This window comes from Charadrius vociferus, unplaced genomic scaffold (assembly GCF_000708025.1).
Source record: "Charadrius vociferus isolate BGI_N301 unplaced genomic scaffold, ASM70802v2 scaffold287, whole genome shotgun sequence".
Taxonomy (NCBI): Eukaryota; Metazoa; Chordata; class Aves; order Charadriiformes; family Charadriidae; genus Charadrius; species Charadrius vociferus.
The window spans coordinates 2,942,606-2,966,585 of NW_009649568.1; the positions used below are offsets into that span (position 1 = coordinate 2,942,606).

The window sequence follows — 23,980 nt, forward strand, 5'->3', positions numbered from 1 at the left end:
GAGTAAGAGGAGTAAAATTAGTAAGTTATAAAGAGTGTGAGTGTCCTCTCCTATTTCAAGAATAGGAGGATTGTCTGAGAAGGAAGACGAGGATGGGGTCCTTTCATTGAAGTATGAGGGCTGAAAATTTAGCTGGTGAGAATTGATGTAATTGGAATAAAACTGCTCTGACAACACTAGAGATGAAATAGAAATGGGTGAAGAGGAAATAGAAATGGGTGAAGAGGCACAAGTGTGTTTTTTCCAACAATTTTGGTGGAGAAAAAGAGAAGCATCTTTCTGCTGAAAAGAAGAATTAAAGCAAGTGAAGGCTAGAAGAGATATTCAGAGGGAAATATTGGGGCTACAGGCAGTTGGACAGGGTGATGGGATCAAGGAAGATCTATGGGAGAAGAGCAAATGTTTTATCTTTGCCCTACGTACTTTGGAGACCTTCCTTTCCTAAAGTTCTCTTAGCCAGTTATAAATTTTTTCCTCTTGAGAGGAACTAAGGTTGAGGAAGCTTGAGGAATGGAGCAGTGGGTAAATACGACTGAAATATGACTCAAAATTCAACTTTCTCCAACTGAAGTATTTAAAGAGTTGGAGGAGCTGGAAGAAGGATGTAATCCTGGCAAATGTGGAAACAGACAGAAAAGACCTGGAGCTAGAGATGATCCATGTGGATTTTATTATGGCAGAGGAGGCCAAAGAGTTCAAGGTAGTGGGAATTGCCACTGTATCAGTGAGTGTATGTGAGTAGAGGACTAAGGGTGAACAAATGTCAAATGGCCTTGCTACCACTTCCAAACAACCATAGAATTGTTTTGCTTGGAAGAGACCTTTAAGATCATCAAGTCCAACCATTAACCTAGCACTGCCAAGTTACCACTAAACCATGTCCCTCATCACTACGTCTAACCATCTTTTAAATACCTCCAGGGATGGTGACTCCACCACTTCTCTGGGCAGCCTGTTCCAATGCTTGCCAACACTTTCAGTGAAGAAATTTTTCCTAATAGCCAATCTAAACTTCCCCGGGTGCAACTTGAGGCCATTTCCTCTTGTCCTATTGCCTGTTACGTGGGAGAAGAGACCGACCTCCACCTCGCTACAACCTCCTTTCAGGTAGTTGTAGAGAGTGATAAGGTCTCCCCTCAGCCTCCTGTTCTCCAGGCTAAACAACACCAGTTCCTTCAGCTGCTTCTCATAAGACTTGTTCTCTGGACCCTTCACCAGCTTTGTTGCCCTTCTCTGAACATGCTCCTCAATGTCTTTTTTGTAGTGAGGGGCCCAAAACTGAACACAGTATTCGAGGCGTGGCCTCACCGGTGCTGAGTACAGAGGTACAGTCACTTCCCTAGTCCTGCTGGCCACACTATTGCTGATACAAGCCAGGATGCTCTTGGTCACCTGGGCACACTGCTGGCTCATGTTCAGCTGGCTGTTGACCAGCACCTCCAGGCCCTTTGCTGCCAGGCAGTTTTCCAGCCACTCTTCCCCAAGCCTGTAGCACTGCATGGGGTTGTTGTAACCCAAGTGTAGGACCCAGCACTTGGCCTTGTTGAACCCTCATACCGTTGGCCTTGGCCCATTGATCCAACCTGTTCATATCCCTCTGTAGAGCCTTACTTCCATCAGGCAGATCAACATTCCCACCCAACCTGGTGTCATCTGCAAACCTACTAAGGGTGCACTCGATCCCCTCCTCCAGATTATTGATAAAGATATTAAATAGAACCAGCCCCAATATTAAGCCCTGGAGAATACCACTTGTGACCGGCTACCAACTGGACTTAACTCCATTCACCGCAACTCTTTGGGACTGGCCATCCAGCCAGTTTTTTACCCGGCAAAGAGTGTGCCCATCCAAGCCACGAGCAGCCAGTTTCTCCAGGAGAATGCTGTGGGAAAGGGTGTCAAAAGCTTTACTGAAGTCCAGGTAGACAACATTCACAGCTTTTCCCTCATCTGCTAAGTGGGTCACCTTGTCATATCATAGGAAGAGATCAGGTTTGTCCAGCAGGACCCACCTTTCATAAACCCATGCTGATTGTGCCTGATCACCTGGTTGCCCTGTATGTGCTGCGTGATGGCCCTCAAGATGATCTGCTCCATAACCTTCCCCAGCACCAAGGTCAGACTGACAAGCCTGTAGTTCCCTGGATCCTTCTTCCAACCCTTCTTATAGGTGGGTGTTCCGTTTGCTAACCGCCAGTCAACTGGGACCTCCCCAGTTAGCCAGGACTGCTGATATATGATGGAAAGTGGCTTGGTGAGCACTTCCACCAGCTCCATCAGTACCCTTGGGTGGATCCCATCCAGCCCCATAGACTTGTGTGCGTCTAAGTGGTGTAGTAGCTTGCTAACCATTTTCTCTTGGATTATGGGGGCTTCATTCTGCTCCCCATCCCTCTCTTCCAGCTCAGGGGGCTGAGTACCCAGAGAACAACTGGTCGTACTATTAAAGACTGAAGCAAAGAACGCGTTAAGTACCTCAGCCTTTTCCTCATCCTTGGTCACTATGTTTCCCCCTGTATCCAATAAAGGATGGAGATTCTTCTTAGTCCTGCTTTTGTTGTTAATGTATTTATAGAAACATTTTTTATTGTCTTTTACAGCAGTAGCCAGATTAAGTTCAAGTTGGGTTTTGGCTCTTCTAGTTTTCTCCCTGCGTAGCCTTGTGAAATCCCATTAAGATTTGAGGAGCTTATGTCCCATGCTATAAAACAACAGAGGCAGGAGAAATTTTCTTGAAGCGGTGTACACTGTAAGAGCAGTGCACACTGAAAGAGCAAATAAAGTGAAGGACTTTTTTTGTGCTGGGGGGAGAGAAAGAGCAAAGAAAAACGTGAAGTTGAGACAACAGTAGGACAAACGAAAATTAAATTTGCTGGAAATATCTGTACAAAATTACAGAGTTCTGCCTTCCTAGACTGTAAAGTCAGATTATTTTTTTTTCTTTTGCTTCACTACAGTTCTGTCATAGGTTCCTAGTGAGTTAGAACAGTGACTTCTTTAGATTAAGCAGATCTGTGCTACCCACTGCCTGTGTGTGGCAAGGAGTTCTCCGTACCATGTACAAGCAGACAATGTCTGTGCAGACTCTTTTCCTCCTACACAAGTGCTGAGGGCATCTTGCTTGTTTTATGCTTGAAAGGAAGGCTTGTTCTGTGGCTTGGACTCAAAACAATTAATTTTATATTTTTTTTTTCTTTTCTACTTCATTAGCTGGAAAAAATACATAAAGCACAGCAGCTCTGAGTTCATGTCATTGAATTGCCAGAAGCCTTTGTATGTTCCAAATAAATATTTGGTAATTGTTTTACAAAAGAATATTTTTTGGCCCTAGTCAGAGTACATACAAGAGAAAGGAAGCTCTGATACAAACTCTTGATGACAATCCCCCTCCCTTAGGGTGCTGTTTCTCCTTTCACTCCTTTGGAATGAGAGCAGTGATGAACGGGGGAGTCTGAGGGATCAGGGATAACCTAATGGGACTGAGGAGGTAGTGAGTTTGAGAAGTGAACAGCGTGGACTCTGAATGGCAAAGTGACTGAACGGTGGTTTCGTCTGGTTTTGGTTATTGCAATTAAACTGGTATGCTTAATTCTCCCATCCCTGCAGTGCTTGCATGCACATCCCATGTCCCCTGGGCAAGTGCTCTGCCTTCCCCTGGCTTGCCATGCTGGTTGGGTGAGAGACAGTGGTTCCTACGAAGCCATGCACACAGCGATTGTCAGGCATACCCAGATGGCCGGGCTGTTTTCATCTCTTTCATTGTTTGGCCATTTAATTGACTGAACTATGGCTCCAGAGCTGGCAGGCGGTCTGCACTGCAGGGCTGGCTGCCGCTGCCTGCCATGTTTGTGGTCCCCCTGTGCCGCAGCCTGTCGGCTGGAGTTGCCCAATAGACTCTGTGGTCTCGGGGCGAGGAAGATGGGAGGTGGCGCAGCTCACGTGAGCTTTGCTTTCTTGGGGAGCAAGGCTTAAAGTCACATATGTAAAAGACGGTTTCTAAAATTCTCTATGGAGCGTGGGCTTTGCTTAATTTTAAGCTCTGATAAAGTAACCTGGTTTATGGCAAATCTGCCCCTTAGCATGGTCATAGCACTTAAAAGAAGCTTGCTATCTGACTTTTGAAGGCTGCTGAGCTGGTAACTCACTGACTAAAAGCATAAACCCCATGATGTAAGGACTAACGCAGGTGGGGGATTTTTCTTTATTCATTTAACTATTTTAAACTGTCTTTGACTGGAATATTTCTCTTCAGTTTGCCTACTTCAAAGTTGCTAACTTATTCAAAGCTGAGAAATAAATCAGCTAAGATACTGAAGAAGCAGGAAGGCTTGCTTTCCCCTTCTAGTAGGGGAGGAAACCCCCTGAATTGGAGATATTGCAGCCCAGAAACATAGAATCCTGTGATCAGAAGCACATTACTAGTACCATCTCTATGCTGAAAACCATGGTTTACTAAAAATCAAAACTTACATTTGAGTTGCCGGGTGCATGTCACATTGCGCACCCACTCACAGTGATTTTTACAAGATTTTTGCTTTCACGTGGACGTGACATGGATGCTGAAAGACATTCTTTTGTGATGTCACAAGAACACGTGTTGTTTTTTAACATAAACCTGAATGAATGTACAGATGTGCCTTTGCTTAGATATGGATAGTATCTTTGTAGTTTAAAAGGTGCCACATAAAGAATATGTTCAACAGGTTTTCCAAATTATGCTGAATTTCATTTACTCTATAGGAAAACTACCAGTGCAAGCACAATATTAACCTTTATTACTTTAAATTTAGGGGGTGGTTGCGGTCTGCTTGCTGTTTTGACCATGCATAAGCCTCATGGTAGAAAAAAATTAAACTGCTCTCATGCTTCTGAACTATAGCTGAGTGATTATTTATGAGGTCTTGCACATGAAGACCTTGAAGCATGCCAGAAAGCAGAAGCAGATGCAGATGGCATAGCTGGGAGCCAGAGAGCTTTCTGGAGGTGAGCTATTGTTCTACCTACAGCTGAGAAAACTGGAGATGGGAAACAAGATGTGAGCCATAGAGGAAACTGAATAATTGCTGGGTCTGAGATGTTAGTTCCTCCGATGGGGCTTATTTATTACAGTGTCTGCTAGCAGCTAGCCGGGAAGAGTTTTAAGCTCATCCTTTGCACCATAGAATTGACTTCCACAAACTGGTGTGGAGGAAACATCTGTGGATGGAAAACATCCTGTAACAGATAATGCAAGGAAAGAGAAGTGAACTGGCCTGCTCTGTATGTGTTTATATTGAAGGTATAATGCAATGTCTGTGCACTTGATGTAGGAGTTGTTGATGTCTCTTCTCTTTTCCACTTATAAGCAATGCGATATGAACAGTTACCACTTCAGCTTCCTGATTCTGGAAACAGCACTGATGCCGCTTCTTCTCCTTCTTTCTTCTCTTTACCTTTCCCATACAGTCAAAGTATCAGCAGTAGAGGTCAACACACCGGAGGAGATATTTGTGGAGAATGGGACAGACGCAAAGCTTCCATGCACATTTACATCTGTGGAAGTGATCAGCAGCGCAGCATCTGTTTCTTGGAGTTTTCAACCAGAGGGAGCCGCAACTCGTATCTCAGTAAGGAACGGCTGTAGGGGAGCAAACCTGGGAGGGGAGGCTATGATAAGTGTGCGGAAGTCTTCTAGTCGGTTCTGTGGAGCCAAGCAAATATGGATTGGAGCTTCCTTCCATGTGCCTTGTCTCCATCACTGTGATTTTACGGGGGCTTTTAGATTTGTTTAAAAGTATTGCTATATGCTAGGTCTCTGCAAAGGCTGGAGTGTGCAGCAGCTGTAAAATATACTAGTACTTTGTTAGAGGAGAGGGGTATTGGTGTGGTAGCTGTATGTATGAAGTAGATGAGCATCTAGGAATCTTCTCCTAAGTTCTACATCTTCCTGCACTTGAAATGAGCTGTTGAGCTGTGCATTGAATTATAGCAGTCACAGAATTTGAATTACCACTGTTACAGTGTTATATTGTGTGTTGTGCATGTTGCTTATTTTCTGCTTGTGTACTGTTTAGCCTCTATTTGAAAGGGCTTAAAATAAGACCAGTCTCTCTGGTTTCAGAACAGAATTGAATTGCTCAAATCAGTAAGCAGTTACATCCTTATATCTAGTTATTTGATAAGTAAAAAATCAGTCTAGCAAGCAACTTAGGCTAATAATAATTGCTATCGCTCATTTCCTGTATGTTGAGCCCTAGTGTGCTCAGATCCTTTGGGTATGAACCTTCAAAGAAGGGTCTTCGGTAGGTTTTTTGCTGTCTTCTTCCTCTGTTGCATCAGACATGTCTGAGTTCTCTGACACTTCTGCTTTCCTCTTATTCCTTGCCCTGAGCCAGAATTTGGAAGAGGCAGAACAAGGTACTCTGGGGCAGCAGGGGAGGTGTGGGGGGACAGCAGGTTGCTCAGACTGTTAGTGTTTGTCTCCTTCCCGCTGCTGCAGATGTGAGATCATTTAAACTCCAGAAGCCCTTCAATGCTCAGAATAGAGAAGGTCCAAAACAGTGTATAAGCATCTCACTCAATATGTAGAGCTCTGAGGAATCAGCTTCTGAACTCTCAGTGAAGAAAAAAATTTAGTTTTGAAAAGGAACCTCTTCTCTTTTGGAAGCCAAAGCAGTTCCTGGGCAAAAGCTTAAGGAAGTAGGGCATATTTCCTGCCAATGTTGAACAGGATGGGTGAAAAGAAGCCATCCATTTGTATGTTTTCCGTTCCCCATAGAAAAATCCACCACATACCCTGTTTTTGCCCTTTCCTTTCCACATCACTGTCCAAACTCCTTACTGTAGAAATACAACTTCAGGACATAACATCTTTTTGGAAGTGAAGTCAATTCAGACATTCTACCCAGATGTAGTTATCAGCACAACTGAGTTGAGCAGAAGTGACCCAGCATGATCTGATGTTAATTCCCTGTCTCTTTCGAGGGGCTGGGGAAGGTATAGAGAGGAAGATGGGAAGATATTTTACTTTTATGAATCCAGGTCATGTCAATTACACGGCTTGGTGGGCATTAATTTGAAAGATCAGTCTCATGATCAGCTTAAGTCTGAGCTAAGTCCATGCTTCTCCTGAAAAGGATGGTCCCGTGCCTCTTTAGAATTGGGACTGGCAATCTTGTGGCCATGTGGTGAGGGTGACTTGACCGAAAGCTTCCCCTGCTTGTCCCCTTCCCCCTCCACATGGCCGGTTATAGAGACAGCTCTGCGTGAATGAAACATCTGATGATATCAGAGTTTCACAATCGGCTTAAACCAGTCTAAACCCATCAGCTTTAGGTTTCAAAAGAAGTCTCATGTAAATCACTTAATCATAGGCATGGAGTGACTTGAGTCACTTAGTTTGTGTTTCAGGACATATTTTACTTTATGATTTCTCCTCCCCCAGGTGAGCATACCTAGAGAGCTAAGGGATCTGCCTCTTGCCTTCTAGACTTCCAGTCAGATGACTCCCCCCATGCACAGGGGTGTGGTAATGTAGTGCCTCTGTGCTAGAGGTTATAATCCGGCTGGAAACGCTGCAGACTGATGCAGATTTCCTCCGAAATGTTGACAGATGAGGCTGTGCTAGCAGACTTCCTACCAGATGAGATAGTTCGTTGGATTTATGCTAGCCTGTAGACAACAAATAAGTGTCAGATTGACTGCAGCACAACAGATAGTCATATGCCCGTACCTGATCTGGATAAGGTTTGTGCTGCCGAATGATCAGGCCTGATATTCAGTGTTATATGATGTTCAGAGTGAGGGTCTGATAGAAAAGATGTTGGAATGGCAGGCCTCAGATCAAGGATAGGAATGGGAAAAGAGGTGGGAGATGAGTTGAATTGCTTGTAGCCAGTTTGTTCTGTCAGAGAAACTGCTTCGTAAAGAAGGCTGTAGAAAGAGGAAGCTGGAATATTGTCTTAAGTTTCTTTAACCGTGCTCTGGAGACTGAACTTGAAGAGAGTTCAAGTTGATTCTTGGTTGAGTTAAGGTTGTCACTCTCTCTTTCAGTATGTGAAATTAAGAATGAATGTGCCCCTGCAATACAGCCTTGATCCCTCTTTTAGGGTTAATGGCCAGTGTTTAAACATCCCATTGTTTGAAAGCAGAGTTGTCCTGTAGAGGTCTATGTACTTTTACTGCTGTAAATTCAATTTTGCTCAGGTATAGCGAGGAAATAAGAAGTTTCTCCTCAGACTGTACTAAACAGGTTCATTCTTCAAAGGATTTTTGGTCATGTCTAAGGAGCGCAGAGCCAATGTGGAACTTGGTCACCTAAAAACTGGGAAACAGTTATATTTAGTCACTGTGAAGGTTTCTGGAAAACAGCTAGGTGCGCTCTAAATTGCTTATGGGATTTTTTGGAGGGTGGAGGGAAAGAGGGTATTGCAACTACAGCACAGCTAAATTAACGTGCAAGTAACACAGCAAAACGTGACATAGGAAACTTGGTATCCTTTTCCCACTCGGATGCAGAAGGCTTCCTGTGCCTGAAAGACAGATGGCTGCGATCCAGAACTGTTCTATGCTTTAATTATTCCCAGGTTAACAGCCTTTTTTTCTTTCCCCTGCCTCCTTGTCTGTGAAACCCTGTGTCCCCAAAAACAGGAAAAAAACAAACAACCCAAACAATCCAACCACAAAACAAAATAACACCAACAGAAAACTGGAACTTGCAGTCTGTCGTGCTAGTATGTTTGAGGTACAAGCCACATCATGGTTATGTCATCAAGAGGCAACAAACCAGACTAAAGTGGTGAGGCAGGAGGAAAAAAAATCTCAAATACTAGCTGTGTATAATACAGTGGATTCTGGGAGAATGATGTAATAGTGAGAGAAGTATCAAAGCTCTGTATTCTCTAATTGGATTGTTCTTATATCCTCTTTTCCTTGACTACAGTTTTTCTATTACTTTAATGGAAAGCCATATCCTGGAAAGGACATACCATTTAAAGACAGGATCACTTGGGCTGGAGATCTTAACAAGAAAGATGCTTCTATCAGTATATCAAACATGCAGTTCCGGGACAACGGCACTTACATTTGTGATGTCAAGAACCCACCTGACATTGTTGTCAAACCAGGAGAAATACGAGTTAGAGTTGTGGAGAAAGGTATTCACCCTATATGATTTCTTTTTTTTTTTTTCCCTTCTGTGTCTGTATCACTTTTCTTGGGGATGGGGGAGTAGCCCAGAGGGAACAACTGTCTTTTTAATTCTCTTCTTCCGGGTCCTAATAATCAAACTGATATTCTGTCAGCTGTTTAAAACACTACATTTCATACTCCTTCCCTCTATACCCACTAATTCCTATGCTTTTAACAAGTATTAGCAAAAGCTGATGGAAGCCTTGATGAAAACCCATCTTCTCATTTCAAAGTCCTATGAATTTTTTTTTGTGTTATGCTACACGAAGGGTTAGGATGACTTGAAATCTGGGGATTAAGGAGCCAAAGTGGCTGACCCTTCTTTTTGGAACCCATCTAGTATATATACTGGAAAACAAAACAAATAATCTGGCCCGAGCCTGTACTTGACAGACAGTGAGATGTGACTGTCTTTGATGTGAAGGTGTTTGTGTTGGATGTGCATTCAGTCTCTTTTACTCGGATATTCTTACAGTGTCCATGGTGACACTTGTAAATGGCAAGGGCTGGCTACCTGCAGTCATTTAAAGCTTCTGATTAGCGTTTGGCAGCAATGATCACAGTTCAAGAGCACTTACATTCTGCGTGTCGATTTGGCTCTCTATTTCCCCTGGCCATCCAAAACATTTGATAGTTCTAGCTAAGCAGGACGTCAGCCAAAGCGTGACTGTTCCTACAATGAAATGGTTCTTACAGTGATCAGATTTCCAAATTTATATTGAATAATGACAAGAATAAATGTTGAATTCATAAACGTCAGTGCTGATACAGCTATTCCATTAGATTTTAATATGTTAGGGAAGATACCTATGTGTATACTCCAATTAGAACGATGCTGCTGCTATAACAGGTGTGTATCCCTGCTCATGAGGTCATTCCATGTACTTATGTAGCCAAGGTCTATATCTAACCCTTCTCTTCACAGAACAGTTTGAGTTGGATGGGGCCTCCAGAGGTCCTGCCATCACTTAGAACTTTTTGATTCTTGGAAGTTTGAAGCCTATATCAAATAGGGTCAGTTTATTTTCTTACAATGTATTGATAGTCTCTATGAAGAAGCAGTAAAGCAACTGCTGGTTTGGCAAAGTTAGGCTGTCTGGGCAAAGCCTCTTCAGATTTTAACCCAGGTTAAGCAAATGAAGACTGACTTCAGTACACTAATTCAGCTGATATTTTTCAACAGACTTGCATGCCGGCTTCCCCATAGGTGGAGCATCTGGACAAGAGAATCTCACTGTTTCTGAAGGGAACCCTGTATTTGGCAATACTTCTCGTCATCAGAAAAATGCTGCAACAATTTTCTTCAAATTCTTAGGAAGACCTTGAAAACAGGTTTTCAAGCTATAGCTGTAATGTTGTCTTGCATTCTGACTTTACCTGGAAGTACTGCTCTTGTAATAGGTTGTAACTCATCCTGAACTGAGCTGGAGAAATTTTTTCAATTGAAATAAGTACATGTTGACTCTTGCGCGTATTTTTTTTTTACTATGTATACATTTAATTGTTCTGAATCATATGTCTGGTGTTGTAAACTGTTCAAAGCCACATACATACTTTACACATTTAAATGATCTCATAGATGCTTGGTCAGCCTTAGATTTTGAATTAAACATGTAATAAATTCCAGGGTGGCTTAACTGTTTAAAATTGCCAAACTAACTCAGCTGATTTTCACTGCAGTATCTACATAGTGTTTGCACAAAGAGCTCCATCAACTACGTTGGAAGAGTCCTACTGGCAGGAATGAGAAGCAAGACTGTCCTTTCACTAGTCCATCTGAACCTGGAAAGGACTGCTGTTCAAAGCCTAAATGACACAAATTTGTAGGGAGTTCCAAGTCCTTACATTAGGCTGCCCCTACTTGTAATAGGAAGCTACTTAACACAAGCTGTCTTGAACACATTGTTATCTGGAGGTAGTCCATCTTTGATCTGAACTCTCATGGGGGAAAAAATTAGAATTGTCATATGAAAATATTAGCAGCAATGGAAAACTTCAGTTTCTTGCGTATTTGATAAAACTGATACTAACACACTTTCAGTGCAAATGGAAGTTGCTTTTAATTACAGTCATATTTAGTGAAAAGTGTTCTTTGAAAGGCTGGATTTTTGTTTTGTGTTAAGCTATTAACTTAAATGTTAGCTTTCAGAGCTAGTGTTTGGTTATGTAGCTGGGACTGTCTGTTACAGTGGAGTCATTGGCTGCTCTGCAAGTACTTACGAGGAATTCATGTAACTATGGAATGCTGAAAAATATAAGAAAAACTGAGGGGTGACGTTCTTCAGCTGAAGTATGTGGTTGTAAAATTGTGTGAGCTTTTCTATTGTCTGTTGGACCATGTTGGACCATGTTCTGAGAGGCAATAAAGCCAGACTCTAGTTTCACATACGAACAGTTGCGGTTTTTTATACAGTCTTAAAAACCTCTGTCAACAGAACATAACTGCTGTCCTTTACTCAAATTCAACCAACCAAAAAACCCCACCTGAGTCAAAGAAATCCCCAAACTCTCAGATTAGATAGTGCCAAATTTTTAATATCACTCTTTTAGCAGACACTTGGCACTATAGTTTTGGGTTGGTGCTTACTTTCTTGCTCTGAAAAAGCGTGTGGGTTTGTTTTTTTCTTGTGTACAAGGCAACAGGTGGTCTGCTAACAGAAATCCTACTGCTTATATGCCTCAAAAGGAATTTGATTATCTTTGCATGGGGCTCAAACACAATCTCACTCTTCTGTACCTGAAAAGTATTACCATTTGTAGGACTCCCTTCCTTAATAGTGGATAGATCTCAGGGCTGCTAAAAGTTTCTGGAAAGAAGGGATGTCTTCCTCTAAATTGCAGCACGCCTGTCTTCATCTTTAATTTCTTACGAAGACTCTGAATTACTGTGTTGTTATGAATTGCCATCTAACACTGGAGAGCTAGGAGAGCTGCTGATGCAATATTTGGCCAAATGATGGTATGATCAGTGAAATGGCTAGAGATCAGGTAGCCCTTCTGAAAGTTACTGAACTCAAAATGAGCGGTACTAAATGTAAGCCCTGTTTTCTTAGTATGATGCCCCTGCTTCAGGGTACTGTGGTGCGCGTCTCCCTTCTAGATAAGTAGGTCAAAATGGGCTTCGCCTACAGACTGCAAACTTTCTGGGAATGCTTTGTATAAGCATGGTTTGTGGTCCTTGCTGGAATGAGTCCAGCAAAGGGAGATTAAGAGGATTAAGGGACTGGGCCACCTTTCCTGTGAGGAGAAGCTGAGAGAGCTGGGGTTGTCTAGCCTGCAAAAGAGAAGAAAGGCACAGGGGGATCGTCTCACTGGGTGTTTATGTACATTGATATGATCTAAAGAAGACTGAGACAGGCTCTTCAGTGGTGCCTAGTGACAGGACAAGAGACAATGAGCGTAAACTGAAAGACAGGAAATTCTGTCTGTGTTAGAAAACACATTTTTACTGTGGTTGAACACTGGAATAGGTTGCCCAAAGAGCTTATGGAGTCTCCCATTCTTGGAGATAGTCAAAACCAAACTGGGCAGTGTTGAGCAAACTGTGATAGTTGACCCTGCTTGAGCAGGGGGTCTCTCAAGACAATCTCAAGACATCCCTTCCAACCTCAACAATTCTGTGATGATCAGATGCAGGTATCTGAGAAAGATTTTTCTGTGTAAGATGTTTTACGTGTTGGATGTTACGCTGATTCACTTGCATTTTGATGCAAATAGCTAGTGTAGCATGGAGTCTTGTGAGAAACCCTCTGGTCTGAGATGTTCCTTCCATTAAAACACAATGGGGAGGAGGGGAGGGACTTCATTTCTTACTGGGAAAAGCTATAACGGCAGTCTGTGTGTTCTTTACCTTATAAGTAATTTGTACTCATTCTCTGATTGCCTTTTATTTCTGTCTGCTCTTTCTTGGCCTACCCTCCCCCAAAATTATATTGGGGAAAATGTGAGTAAAGCAGTACTATGTTCCTGTAAGCATATTTCTGATATTGTACAATGATCTTGACTTAAGAAGGGAAAGAATGACTCTATAAAAATGTATAGAGATGCATTTTGAGACACCAGAATCATGTATACTCACTCTTAAGAGACATCATGGGTAGTAACTAGGCTGTCTGCTGCATGCTGCCCAGAGAACAGCCAGCCTTCAGTGCTCTGAGTTGGTTGGCAATGCGCTACGTTCAAATCTGCTTTCAAGTGTGCCTGCCTTTTCCTGTTGACCTCGCTGGGAATGGCCAGATGAGTGTAACCTTTTTTCCCTCACCTCAGCTATGAAATGAGACAGGGTTGTCCTCGTTTTCACTTGTGTTCCCTGACATGTAAAAATTCTTTGTTCAATATAAACTCTTCTGAAGGACGGTGAGATTAAGAACACTCTTGGTGTGTGCTCTGTTCATACATTATTCTGCTGGCTGCCTGCTATCACTACCACTTAGGCTGCATGTTATAATTCCTGGATATTACTTTAGTGCCTTCTGCTCTAAACAAATCCAAGGTCAAGAGTATTTGTGGTTTGCACTTCTGTTAATCAGGGAATGCAGAAGAGTTGAATGTTTTCTCCCTTCTCTCCCCAGACAGCCTGCCTGCGTTCCCCATTGCCATGGTGGCAGGGATAGTCATCGGTACGGTTACAGGTCTCTCACCGCTCATCTCTATTGTCGTGTGTCTTGTCATCAGAAAGAACAACTCTAAAAAACGATACTCTGGGTAAGAGATCTCCCTCCTCACCTATGGATGATGTGAGGAACAGCAGCAGGATCAGAGGGAGGGCTTATAGGGGGGTAGGAGTTGTTTCAGCCAAGTCTTGGCAACGATGGCTAGAGGTAGGGTATGGCCACATGGAACACTGGCCATCTGCCTATAATGATTACCTTTGTACTGTGCTTGAAAAGACCTACTGACCATGAGTTGCACCCAAAAATCGCTAAAAGTTGGAGTTGATCCCCAGCCACAACCGTATATGCCCTATGAACATTTAATCCAAGATCCCCTAGCTCTGGTCTGTTCCCCTTCCCTTCCCTCCAGCCCTGCTTCCCCTTACCACCCCCAACCCCAAAGGAAAAGTGCCACACATGCACTGTTAAGGAATGCTCTGTGGTGAGATTAAGACTGGATTTTTCAGTTACCAGTGTCTGGCTCCTGAGCCTGGAGTGTAATTGCCAAAACCCCATTCATCACCACACTTCAAATTAAGGGAGGAGTATCCAATCCGCATCCATTCTCACACACTGTCTGGGTTTTTGTGAACTGTTACCATCCCCACAAGGTTTTTAGTGTTAGGAGGATAACTCCAAAGTGGAACACAGATCTTTGAGTGGACATACGAAAAAGCAACAGGAACTAACAAAGGCAGACTTGAGTCCTGTGGTGGTGGAGCTTGGTGCTGGTGGGGGAAGTGCTTCCTCTTTTCTCCTCTCTAATTAGCTGGTAATTTGCTTCTATAAGAAAGAATGAAAATTATGTATGTAGTCTTAGAAATAAACCCCAAACCTATAACTTAGTTTTGTTCTTTTCCCAACGAATATTCCTGCTTCCTGCAGGTTCTTTGGTTTGCCTGTGGGATAAAAGAAAGTAACTCCAAAAATAAACTTGTGGGGATTTCTAAATTAAACTTTGCCCTGTCCTTTTCCCAGTTGGAGAGCTTAGAGAAAGTGAGTTGGCTATTGCCCAATGGTAAGGCTAAATATAGCGAAGGCGGCTGTGTGTGCTGAAAATTGTGTGGGAAGCCTGGTTTTTCCTTTTTGCATGCACCCTTACCTTAAGAACTGAAAAGAAGCCTGCAGTGTCATGCACCAGCAGTGTGCATAAGGCTTGCCTTGCTTTCCAGTGACCTGCTCTCTGGTGTCTTCCTGGTGAGGGACACATGCTGGTGCTCAGCCTGGAACAGTAGTTCGTGCACTGTAATTTCTTGTAGTAGAATTAACTACTCTCTCGGGAAAGTAATCTCTGAAGTTTAAATACTGCTTTCACTGACCATGGCAGCTCTGCATGATGTGTAAAGAGAAACCAAGCGTGCTGTGACCCCCTCCAAACTTATGGACTCTCTTCTACGTGATGCTAACCCAGTGTGTGGTGGTGGTGGTGTTGAGATGTGCTTACTTCTAGATAACCATTCTTCCTTGAACTGAGGTGGGCTGGGGCACTGCGCGGCATCTGGAACACCTGCATGGCCACAGTCTCCATTCATGCTCTGACTTTGGTGTTTTTTTGTTTGTTTTTTTTTTTTCTTTCTGCCTGGGTATGCTGGGATCGGATCCTGCTTACCTTCCTCTCCTTACAGAGATCCTGATATAGACGCCAGATTGGGAATGTAACAGGGCTGGGTCTTCTCTTCCAGTCCCACTAGACACCATGGTAACTAATCAAGTTGGTGGTTGCTGTTAATACCTGTGTGTATGTGTACACGTTTCCTCTTCCTTTGCTGACTAACCAGCTAGCTCTCTGCTAACATAACTTCACTGTAATTTGTGCTGGAATCTGTTGGCAAAGGGATGATGCATTTCACTGGGTGCTTGGGTTTCATTGTCTCATGTCTAACTGGGGTGGGATTGCTGCTTATCCCAGGTGGTGTCTCTCCATCTCTTCCAACAGTGAACTTGCCAGTGCATTGACTAAAGCACAGGGAAATTCAGAGCCCTTTCTGTGTCTAAATAAAAGTAAATTCCCTGTAAGTGTTTCTCTGGCTCAGACAGCTTGGGTGTTTGAAAACCTGTGGTGATCTAAGTGCATTGGTTGTTTAAACCTGCATTATGACTTTGAGATAGTGTAGATCTGAGGAATTTTGTGAAAAAAGCAAACAATTCACAATTACATCATTTTGATAACAGAAAGGCTGCTTTGTCTCTGTTTGAGACCGTGGAAGCCCCTTGCCATGATGGCTGGGGGCAGTTTTTTGGTTTTTTTTTTTTTCTTACTGCTACAGGTATGAGGAGCTAAGTCTTCTATGGTTAGACTTACCACAGGATAAAAAAATGATTGCCCTGTGAGGAAGTGGTCTGCTTAATGTCACTGTCCTCATTTGTTTGTTTCTGTACTTGCTTTGTACACTGTCTGTCTATAAAGACTGGGGGAGAAGGATGCCTAGTTGTCAAAGGGTTGTGGTAGCAAAGGGAACTCCTATGTCTACTGTCAAGGAGGTGGCTAGTTTTCTTTCCTGGGTGCTTGGGTGTGAGGAGGTAGACCTAGCACGTAGACACCCATTACTGCATTGCCCAGAAGCTACTGATGTTAAGTTGAAGGGCATTTTCTCATACACCTACCTCTGTGGTATTCATTGCTCTGTCACTGGCTTGTTTTCTTTTCAGTCCTGCTTTAAGCAGAGGGAAAGAAGCAAACAGAGAGTGAAAACGGCCAACCTTCTTTTAGGGGTGTTGGTTCTCACCACAAGACAGTGTTCTTGTTTGAAAAACAAAATTTGCCTGTTCAAGTAGTTATATCAGGGCACATAGCTTACATGTCACATGTGACTCTTCCTGTAATTTCACCAGAGACTAGTGTCTGTTGTGAGTGGGCAGAATTATTTTGGGATTGTAGCCTAACCAAAAGCAAGGGAACTAATGTGGAGTTTGATAGGAAGTACCCTTCTGGTATGGAGAGCTGGTGGCTCTTGCAAGTGTTATCTCTAACTGTAGCACTGGTATAATGCTTGCCTCAGTGACTGGGACTGTTTAGCTTATAGTTAGAAGATAATTGCTGTTTACCACTGTTGACTGAGTCTGAAGCCTCAGTGAAGAAAACACATGGCCTTAGACAGGTTGGGTTGAATGGTAACATCTAGGGAACAGGGGGTTTGGAGGAGCTGCTGTGCTATCTTAACAGTTGTTCCTTCATGTTGCTTACCAGTGAGACATTGGGAGGAAGGATAGAGAAATGTCTGGGGAGAGATGGAGCATTATGTGTGTTTATTTCAGAATCCATTATGTTCATTTTCACTTTGGCATAATCTGCCACATCATCTTGCCATCACTCGTTTTTTGTTTTTGTTCTTTTTTTTTTTTATTTGTGTGCCTCTTGAACATTGTCGTGCAAACTCTGCTCTGCCACCTCGTCAGCTGCAGTACATCTGAGAGCTTGATGTCACCGGTTAAGCAGGCTCCACAGAAGTCGCCCTCCGACACAGAGGGTCTGGTAAACAGCGTGCCCGCCAGATCACACCAGGTAAACTGCTTCCAGCTGCTTCCCGAAGCAGGATCCTCCTAGAGTGCGGGGGAGTTGGTATGGAAAAGATAAAGGCAGGGTGGGTCACATGAATTAGGTGCTGTCTGATAAGGTGATGAGGGCTGGGGGGTAAAAGTGCTCCAAACAAGGGATGGGCTGGGACTGGTGAACTCTTCCGTAGAATGCTGAGTGCAATTGAAAGAATGGCATCTTGATATTACTTGAGATGTAGTTTTATGTCCTTTTTTTACTAATGTATAAAAAAGTTGGTTCTGATCTTGTGCGTTATCATACGCAAGCAGTAGTGAAGTGCAAGGATGAGAGCCTGGCAAGGATGAGGAGTGGGCAGTGGGTAGCTGTTTAATGTAGAAACAACATTATTTACTGGATGTGTAATCACCCCATAAAGCTGCCTAATCTGTTCTGGGATTGTAATGGGGAGGAATTTTTCTTGCTCTCTCATCACTGTGACGGTGCATGCCCTGTGGCATGTTCTTCCTTCACAAGGAAATGAGCCAGCGCAGTGCAAACACTGACCAGCGATGATTAGTTTGAAGATGATTCTTGCTGCTGAGAGCTCTCCTCTGCTGAGCCGCCCAACTTTTGTGGGCTTGAAATTGCCACGCTTTGTCTTGTGCTTGCTGCTGTTGGCAAAGTTCTGCTGACTTTGAAGGAAAAAGGTGGCTCTTATCCAGACTTAACATCCCGTGGGAAATTAGTCAGCGGGGAGAGAGCATGAGCCAGACAGGGATTCTATGCAATATATGATTACCTGTTAACAGTGTACATGATTTTCTTATTTGTAAGCTCTTTCTTACCTCTTGATTTGTGTATTCCCAACAATTTTCCTGTGGAGATATGGATCCTGAGTGAGCTTAAGTCTGAAATGGACTTTGTCTTAATTTGCTACCTTTTAGCAAGTGGCTGCAGAGTAGTGTGTGAACCGATGGGTTTCTAAATCAGGGTTAATACCTGGTTTCCTGATTTATCCTGACAAAATAAGGGACATAACACTGCAGGAAAAAAATACAGTGCTAACAGTGAGCTGGATAAAGTCAAAGTCCCTACTCTGTTGGGCTTCCAGACTGGTTTTGCATCTTATTCTTGGCAGATGCAGTATTTCCAGAGTTTTAGCACATAGGCCCACAGAGCTACCTACTGACTTCAGAGAACAGTCATTCTCTGAACATAAAGGCAATATACTCAAGTTATAAGATTTAAAAATAGTTCAGATTTTGACTGGAGTGGGTCTAGTAGCAGCAGGCTGCCTATAAAGGCCTACATAAAGCTCATCTTTTCTAGTTCATAGGAGGGGCTTCTAGAATGGGTGAAAGACACAGGTGATTGCCACCTCTCCCACCACTCAAAAAAAAAAAAAAGAAGAAAAAGAAAAAAAAAAGCTTATGTATGGGATGTATGCTGCAGTAGCTGTTGGAGTCAACTAGTCAACTTCCACAGGTCAGAAGACCGAGGCGTTTTATTTAATTACTGTTGTGGTATGAAGCAGTACATGCAAGTGCTCTGAGAGGTACATGGAGGAAGAGTTTTGCTGTTCTGTGCTTACATTTTGAAAGCAGAAATACTTTTATCTTCTCTGTAATGTTTTGGTGTGAAAACTTACTGTGTCCTCAGCCTTCCGTGTCCCCAGTGTTCTGGGTCTCAGTGTACAGGAAGGAACATGTCAAAGTAAATCTGTCTCAGAATTGGTGTGCTTTTGCCCTCCTGTAGTCACTCCAGTCTGCTTATTCCTTGACAGAGCCCTCCAGGGTCTTCCCACAGGTACGTTCCTAAAGGAAGACCCAAAGTGTGAACGCTCCTGACCTCAAAGGAAAAATATGGGAAATGTTTTTTGTTTTGTTTAGTTTTTTAGTTTTTTAAACTCTTTTGTCAGGCAAAGAGAGCTTTGTCTGGATTTTCATTTCTGGGCAAACATTTGTAGCAGCAAGTGGTTCCTCTACTTTCTGTTAAGCGTTTGCCCCATCTTTACAGAACAGCAAGTAAACATATTTACTTTTCTTTAAAAAGATCCACGATAAAATCAGGGTAGATCAGATTTTGAACAGATGGTTTAAATCAGTGAGGAAACTAACTTTCAATTGATTACACTTATATTTTTAACTTCTAGCCATTTTTTTTTAAAGCGTGATATCAACATGCAAATTGATATATTTGAAGTCTAGCATCACATATAAGTAAAAGCTGATATTTCTCGGTAATCAAGAAATTAGTTGTAGCGTTCAAGCTTTTGAGCTGTCGCGTAGGTGGAATGCTGATATTCAGCAGAATCTGTTCCCAGAAGCTGTTGCAGGCTGCTTGATGATTCAGGCACGCTTTTGTGTCTTGGATTGCCTGGCAGTTATAGACCGGTGGTTCACACAATCAATGCTGCGGGCAAACAGTAAAGGTCTGTGGGCTTCCTCGTAGCCTTTTACTTGGTAGGATGTGTAGGAAGTGACTGAATGCTTCGTGCTTCACTGGTGAAGAAAGAACTGTGAATAAAAATACACAACCCCTGCCTCTGCAAGTTAAAAGCAGTAATACAGGTGTTCACTCTCAAAGAGTGACATTTAAATTAGATTTATTAAGTGAGGTTTATTCTTTTTGTTATTTATGTGTCATTTTAAGAATTAAGGATGAAATATTTGTCCACATCACTTCTCAGCTGGAAGTGCACCTGAGCCTGTGCACACTTCCTTTGTGTGCAAGTTTATCAAGTGTGGACAAGTTTATCAATTCTGGAGTGCCCCAGAATGCTGAAAGTATGCAGATCTGATTCTGTGAATTTCAATTGGTTCAATCAATTCCACTTGTTTTCACTGTGTCTTCCATCTCGGCAGGTATGTTCTGTCCTGTCAAATTTGTTATGTGGTGTTTCTTCTCCATGCCATCGTTCCGTAGTGGCTCGTATTCTACCATGACTGTTACTTGGATGAGTGAGAAGAGCATTTCCAGGGAAGGCACGAACTATATGTGTTTCCCAGATGGATTTCTGTGTTTAGCTAGTAATCTGGGTTGCAGCAAGCAAACTGGAAGGCAGATGTGTGTTGTCCCAAGATATGCTAACTCCAGGGTGACTGTCATTTGTCTTTGTGCTTAGCCAAGTATTCATTTCTGGGCAGGCTGAAGGACCACTGATCTTAAACTGTAACTTTCATAGCGGTGCATTTCTGATGTACACAGCAGTATAGTGTAGAGCTTCTAGGTGGGTAGGTCTGTCTATGTAGAAGCCGGGAGCACTAAAGCTACATTAACTGAAGTGCAGATCTCTGGCTTTGCTCTTTCTGCTTTAAGACGTGCCTGAACAGGCTGTGTTCAAGCTCTGTTCCAGGCTTTAACTGGACCCCAGGACCCTGGGAAGGAACAGTTCATGGTGCCAGGAATCTTAAATTTCAGGTAAATTTCCTGGAGGTGGCATCTACGGTAGCTGCAACATCTTTCAGAATCTAAAAAATCTGAAAATACAGTAGACCACTGTTAGGCCATGGTGGTCTAACTTTGCAATTCCTTTTTCTTTGCTGTAACTTGCAATTCATGACTTTGCTGATAAACTTTTAGCAAGGTATCGGTACACCTGCTACTCTTTTCCCTTTGTTTCTGAATAGAAAAACGGCAAGGCTTAGGGAAATGCTGGATATTTTATGGCAGTGCTGGTCAGTCTTCTGGTTCTGAAGAGTCAGGATGAGTTTATTTGGGATTAGGTGAAAGTTCTGAATTGTTTAGAGTTTTTTGAAGGTTTTACTTGTGGAAGAAGAGTCTTTACAAAGACTCACATCACTGGAGGTATCAAATGCTGGGAAAATGTCTCTGGTGCTGATTATAATCAGCTAGAAAATCAGTTGGCAGCAAATCAAATAGATGGAGCATTATAATAGATCCTGCTTTTCTCTGTGTTAGCTAATCTATCACTTATTCAGGTGATAGTGAACTCATCCAGACAATGATAGCTTGGTTTGGATAGGTGATCACACTAGTCCGTCTCTCCAGCACCACCTAACATGCTGGTTGCACTAGAGTAACTATATTTAACCTGGCATAAAATTAGAACAGTGATGAGATAATTGATCCTCATTGAACTCCTGTGGTAGAAAATTGACCCATTAGAATTACTTGAACAAAACTTGAACTGTCATAGTGAGTACTTTATGCAGTTATAGATTATTTTTATTTTTTTTTAACTGATAAAAAGTGGTCTCAAGCTGAATTTGTTATACCCTGGGCCTATGGCTTCAGGCAGATGAGACTTCCAAAATTGCTTAAAAATAAACAAAGGTCACTTTGCCTTGAAGTTTGTATGGACACTGCACTCTAATTGGAATTAGTAATGTAATACTGATATAATGTTGGAGACCAGAACAACATGAGAGCCAACAGTGGAAAAGAAAAAAGAAAAGTGGCTCTAAGGAGACTATAAATCTAGAATTTTCTGAGACATCAGTGTCTTTTTTTTGAACATTTCCTTAGTCTATTATTTATATTCAGCATTTTATATCTGCTCACAGATTTTCATCCTTCTGTCCATCTTCTTCCTCTACTTGTTTTCTTTATCACTTGGGAAATGCTTTACCTGGAAGCTAGAAACTTTGGTTTTAAACTAGCTCTGAAAGAGAGCAAGGTATTTAGCAGGTGCGTGCTTTACTATTGTGTTGTGGGGAAAACGGCAGTGCAGAGGTGTACCTATATGGTCCTTCAAGGACTTAATTTTCTGTACAGAAGGTCTCTCTTGATCTCTGGCCCCTGATTGCTTTGGAAGATGGATGGAAGGATTTCTGGGTCAGTCCCATAGAGACGTTTTCTACTTTGGCAGGATACCAAAAGTACTGGGGAGAAGGAGGCGGGAGAAATGCCCGTGAAGGCTCCTTCTTCCTGGGGCATAAGGGAAACAGAAACAGAGTCAAATAGATGAAATGGTTTTGAAGCAAATAGTGCTAAAAAAGCTGCAACCAAACAAAAAGATTCTCTTCGTGTCATTTCCCCCAGCCCCAAATAGGGCAGTCCCTTTCCTTCCTGCGTGGGCTGTGGGTGGGTGTCTGGGCTCTCCGCTGAAGTCACCTGGGAGGTGGTTGCAGCCTTCTGCTCTGGGCTCGGGTCAATCAGGGTGAGCAGAGTGGGGGCTGCAGGTCAGACCTTTCCATAAAGGTCCCACCTGTCTTGTTGGGTGCCTGCTCTTTATAGGCTGTCGTCCTGTCCTCAGCCCACGTCCAATAGCTGCAGTTTGCTTTCCTGTGGGCTGTGTTTTGGAGAGGATGTGGTGTTTGCTGGCGTGTTTGCCTGCTCTGCTGAAAGATGGTGCTGGAAAGTCCTCCACTGCCCCCCAGCAAATATAAGGAAGGTGTGTGTGTGGCCGTGCCTGCCCAGGGTGGCTGTGGAGGTGCTCACTGCCTGGGTTGACTTAACAGTCAGGTAAGAATTCTGCATTACTGCACCATTTCCGTATTTTCTGGCTCACTGCTCTGCAGGTCTTGATCCCATCATTTGCTTGGGCAATGACTGGCGTCATAAGGTGGCTGCAGGTTTGTTCTCTCCCTGGTTGTCCTAGTGGTACAGCTGTGCTGGGATTTACAGGACTTGAGTGGCAGTATGGGAGGTATACTCTGCTGTCTACTGGCAAATCTGTAGTACAGTTCCTCTTGAAAAATATTAAATCTGGCATGCATCTCGGTAAGCCATGTGTCTTCGCTCCATAGCATGTAAGAATTGCTGCTTTTCAGAACAAAGGATTCTGGATTTTGCTTTTTGTGAGAAGCAAGCAGCCGTACCTGTTTTAAAGGGAGGCAATGGTGCTGTTTGGCATGCTCCTGACAGGAGAAAGGTGGCAGACTAGAGCTCATTTGTAGGTGAGGGTTCATTCCACCTGCTTCAAAGTGCTGTTAGCGGTCATAAAAGCTCTGTGGTCTTGCTTTGGCTGTGGTCTTGCTGCAGCCCCTGCGGAAGTGAGGGGCAATATGACCTATTCTGAAAAATACTGATTGTGCTTTTTTTATTCTGTTCCCAGGGCCCAGTCATTTATGCGCAGTTAGATCACTCCGGAGGACAGCACAGCGACAAGATTAACAAGTCAGAGTCTGTGGTCTATGCTGATATTCGGAAGAACTGAGATGAGATCCTAAGCTATCCAAAGGAAAACACACATTCAGACTGGAATTGCTTGAACAAGATTTGACCCAGAGAACTCACATGTGGCCTTTGATGCCTAGGCTAGGACCAATGCATGTGCATACAGAGGGAAAGATATATATGTATTGTGTGTAAATAGTCTATTTAATCGTACAGAAGTGAGACCAATGTTGCATGTTGAAATGCGGTAAGAATTTTGCTTATAAATTGCCAATATTCTTTTTTGTACCTTGTGTGACGAGAGAGAAAGTGAAAACTCGCATCACATTTTTAAAATATTTTTATCTCGATTATTATTGGAGAAACTGGAAGATGCCTGAAGATTCTAGATTGACCTGGAGATTCTTTCTTTTTTTTTTTTTTTTTGCTTATAGGGCCTAATTTCTTTTGTTGAGGTGAATATAAAGAAGATATTTTCTTTATATTCACAGTGTTCTTTATGTATACAGGGTATCCATCTTTCCTCGGTCAGATCCTCAGTACAAGCTGCCTTCTTATATAAACTAGACACTCTCACTTGGTCTTGTAAGCCAAATTGTGACTC

General features: G+C 42.8%; 1 protein-coding gene across 1 annotated transcript; it reads left to right on the plus strand.

Moving 5' to 3' along the window:
- Nucleotides 1-652: 652 nt before the first annotated feature.
- Nucleotides 653-23,762, plus strand: MPZL1 (myelin protein zero-like 1). Its single transcript, XM_009890116.1, has 7 exons — nt 653-734; nt 2,739-2,780; nt 5,446-5,606; nt 8,921-9,134; nt 13,740-13,872; nt 17,217-17,322; nt 23,315-23,762. The coding sequence occupies exons 1-7, from the start codon at nt 653-655 to the stop codon at nt 23,414-23,416; spliced, it is 840 nt and encodes a 279-aa protein (XP_009888418.1). The 3' UTR covers nt 23,417-23,762.
- The last annotated feature ends 218 nt before the right edge of the window (nt 23,763-23,980 follow it).

Excerpts from the sequence above, each read along its gene's own strand:
- MPZL1 (XM_009890116.1), top strand. The coding sequence starts at position 653 with ATGATCCATGTGGATTTTATTATGGCAGAGGAGGCCAAAGAGTTCAAG. Across the intron at positions 735-2,738 it reads CACTGTATCAGTGAGTGTAT|CGGTGTACACTGTAAGAGCA; the intron begins GTGAGTAGAGGA and ends ATTTTCTTGAAG. Across the intron at positions 2,781-5,445 it reads GCACACTGAAAGAGCAAATA|TCAAAGTATCAGCAGTAGAG; the intron begins AAGTGAAGGACT and ends TTTCCCATACAG.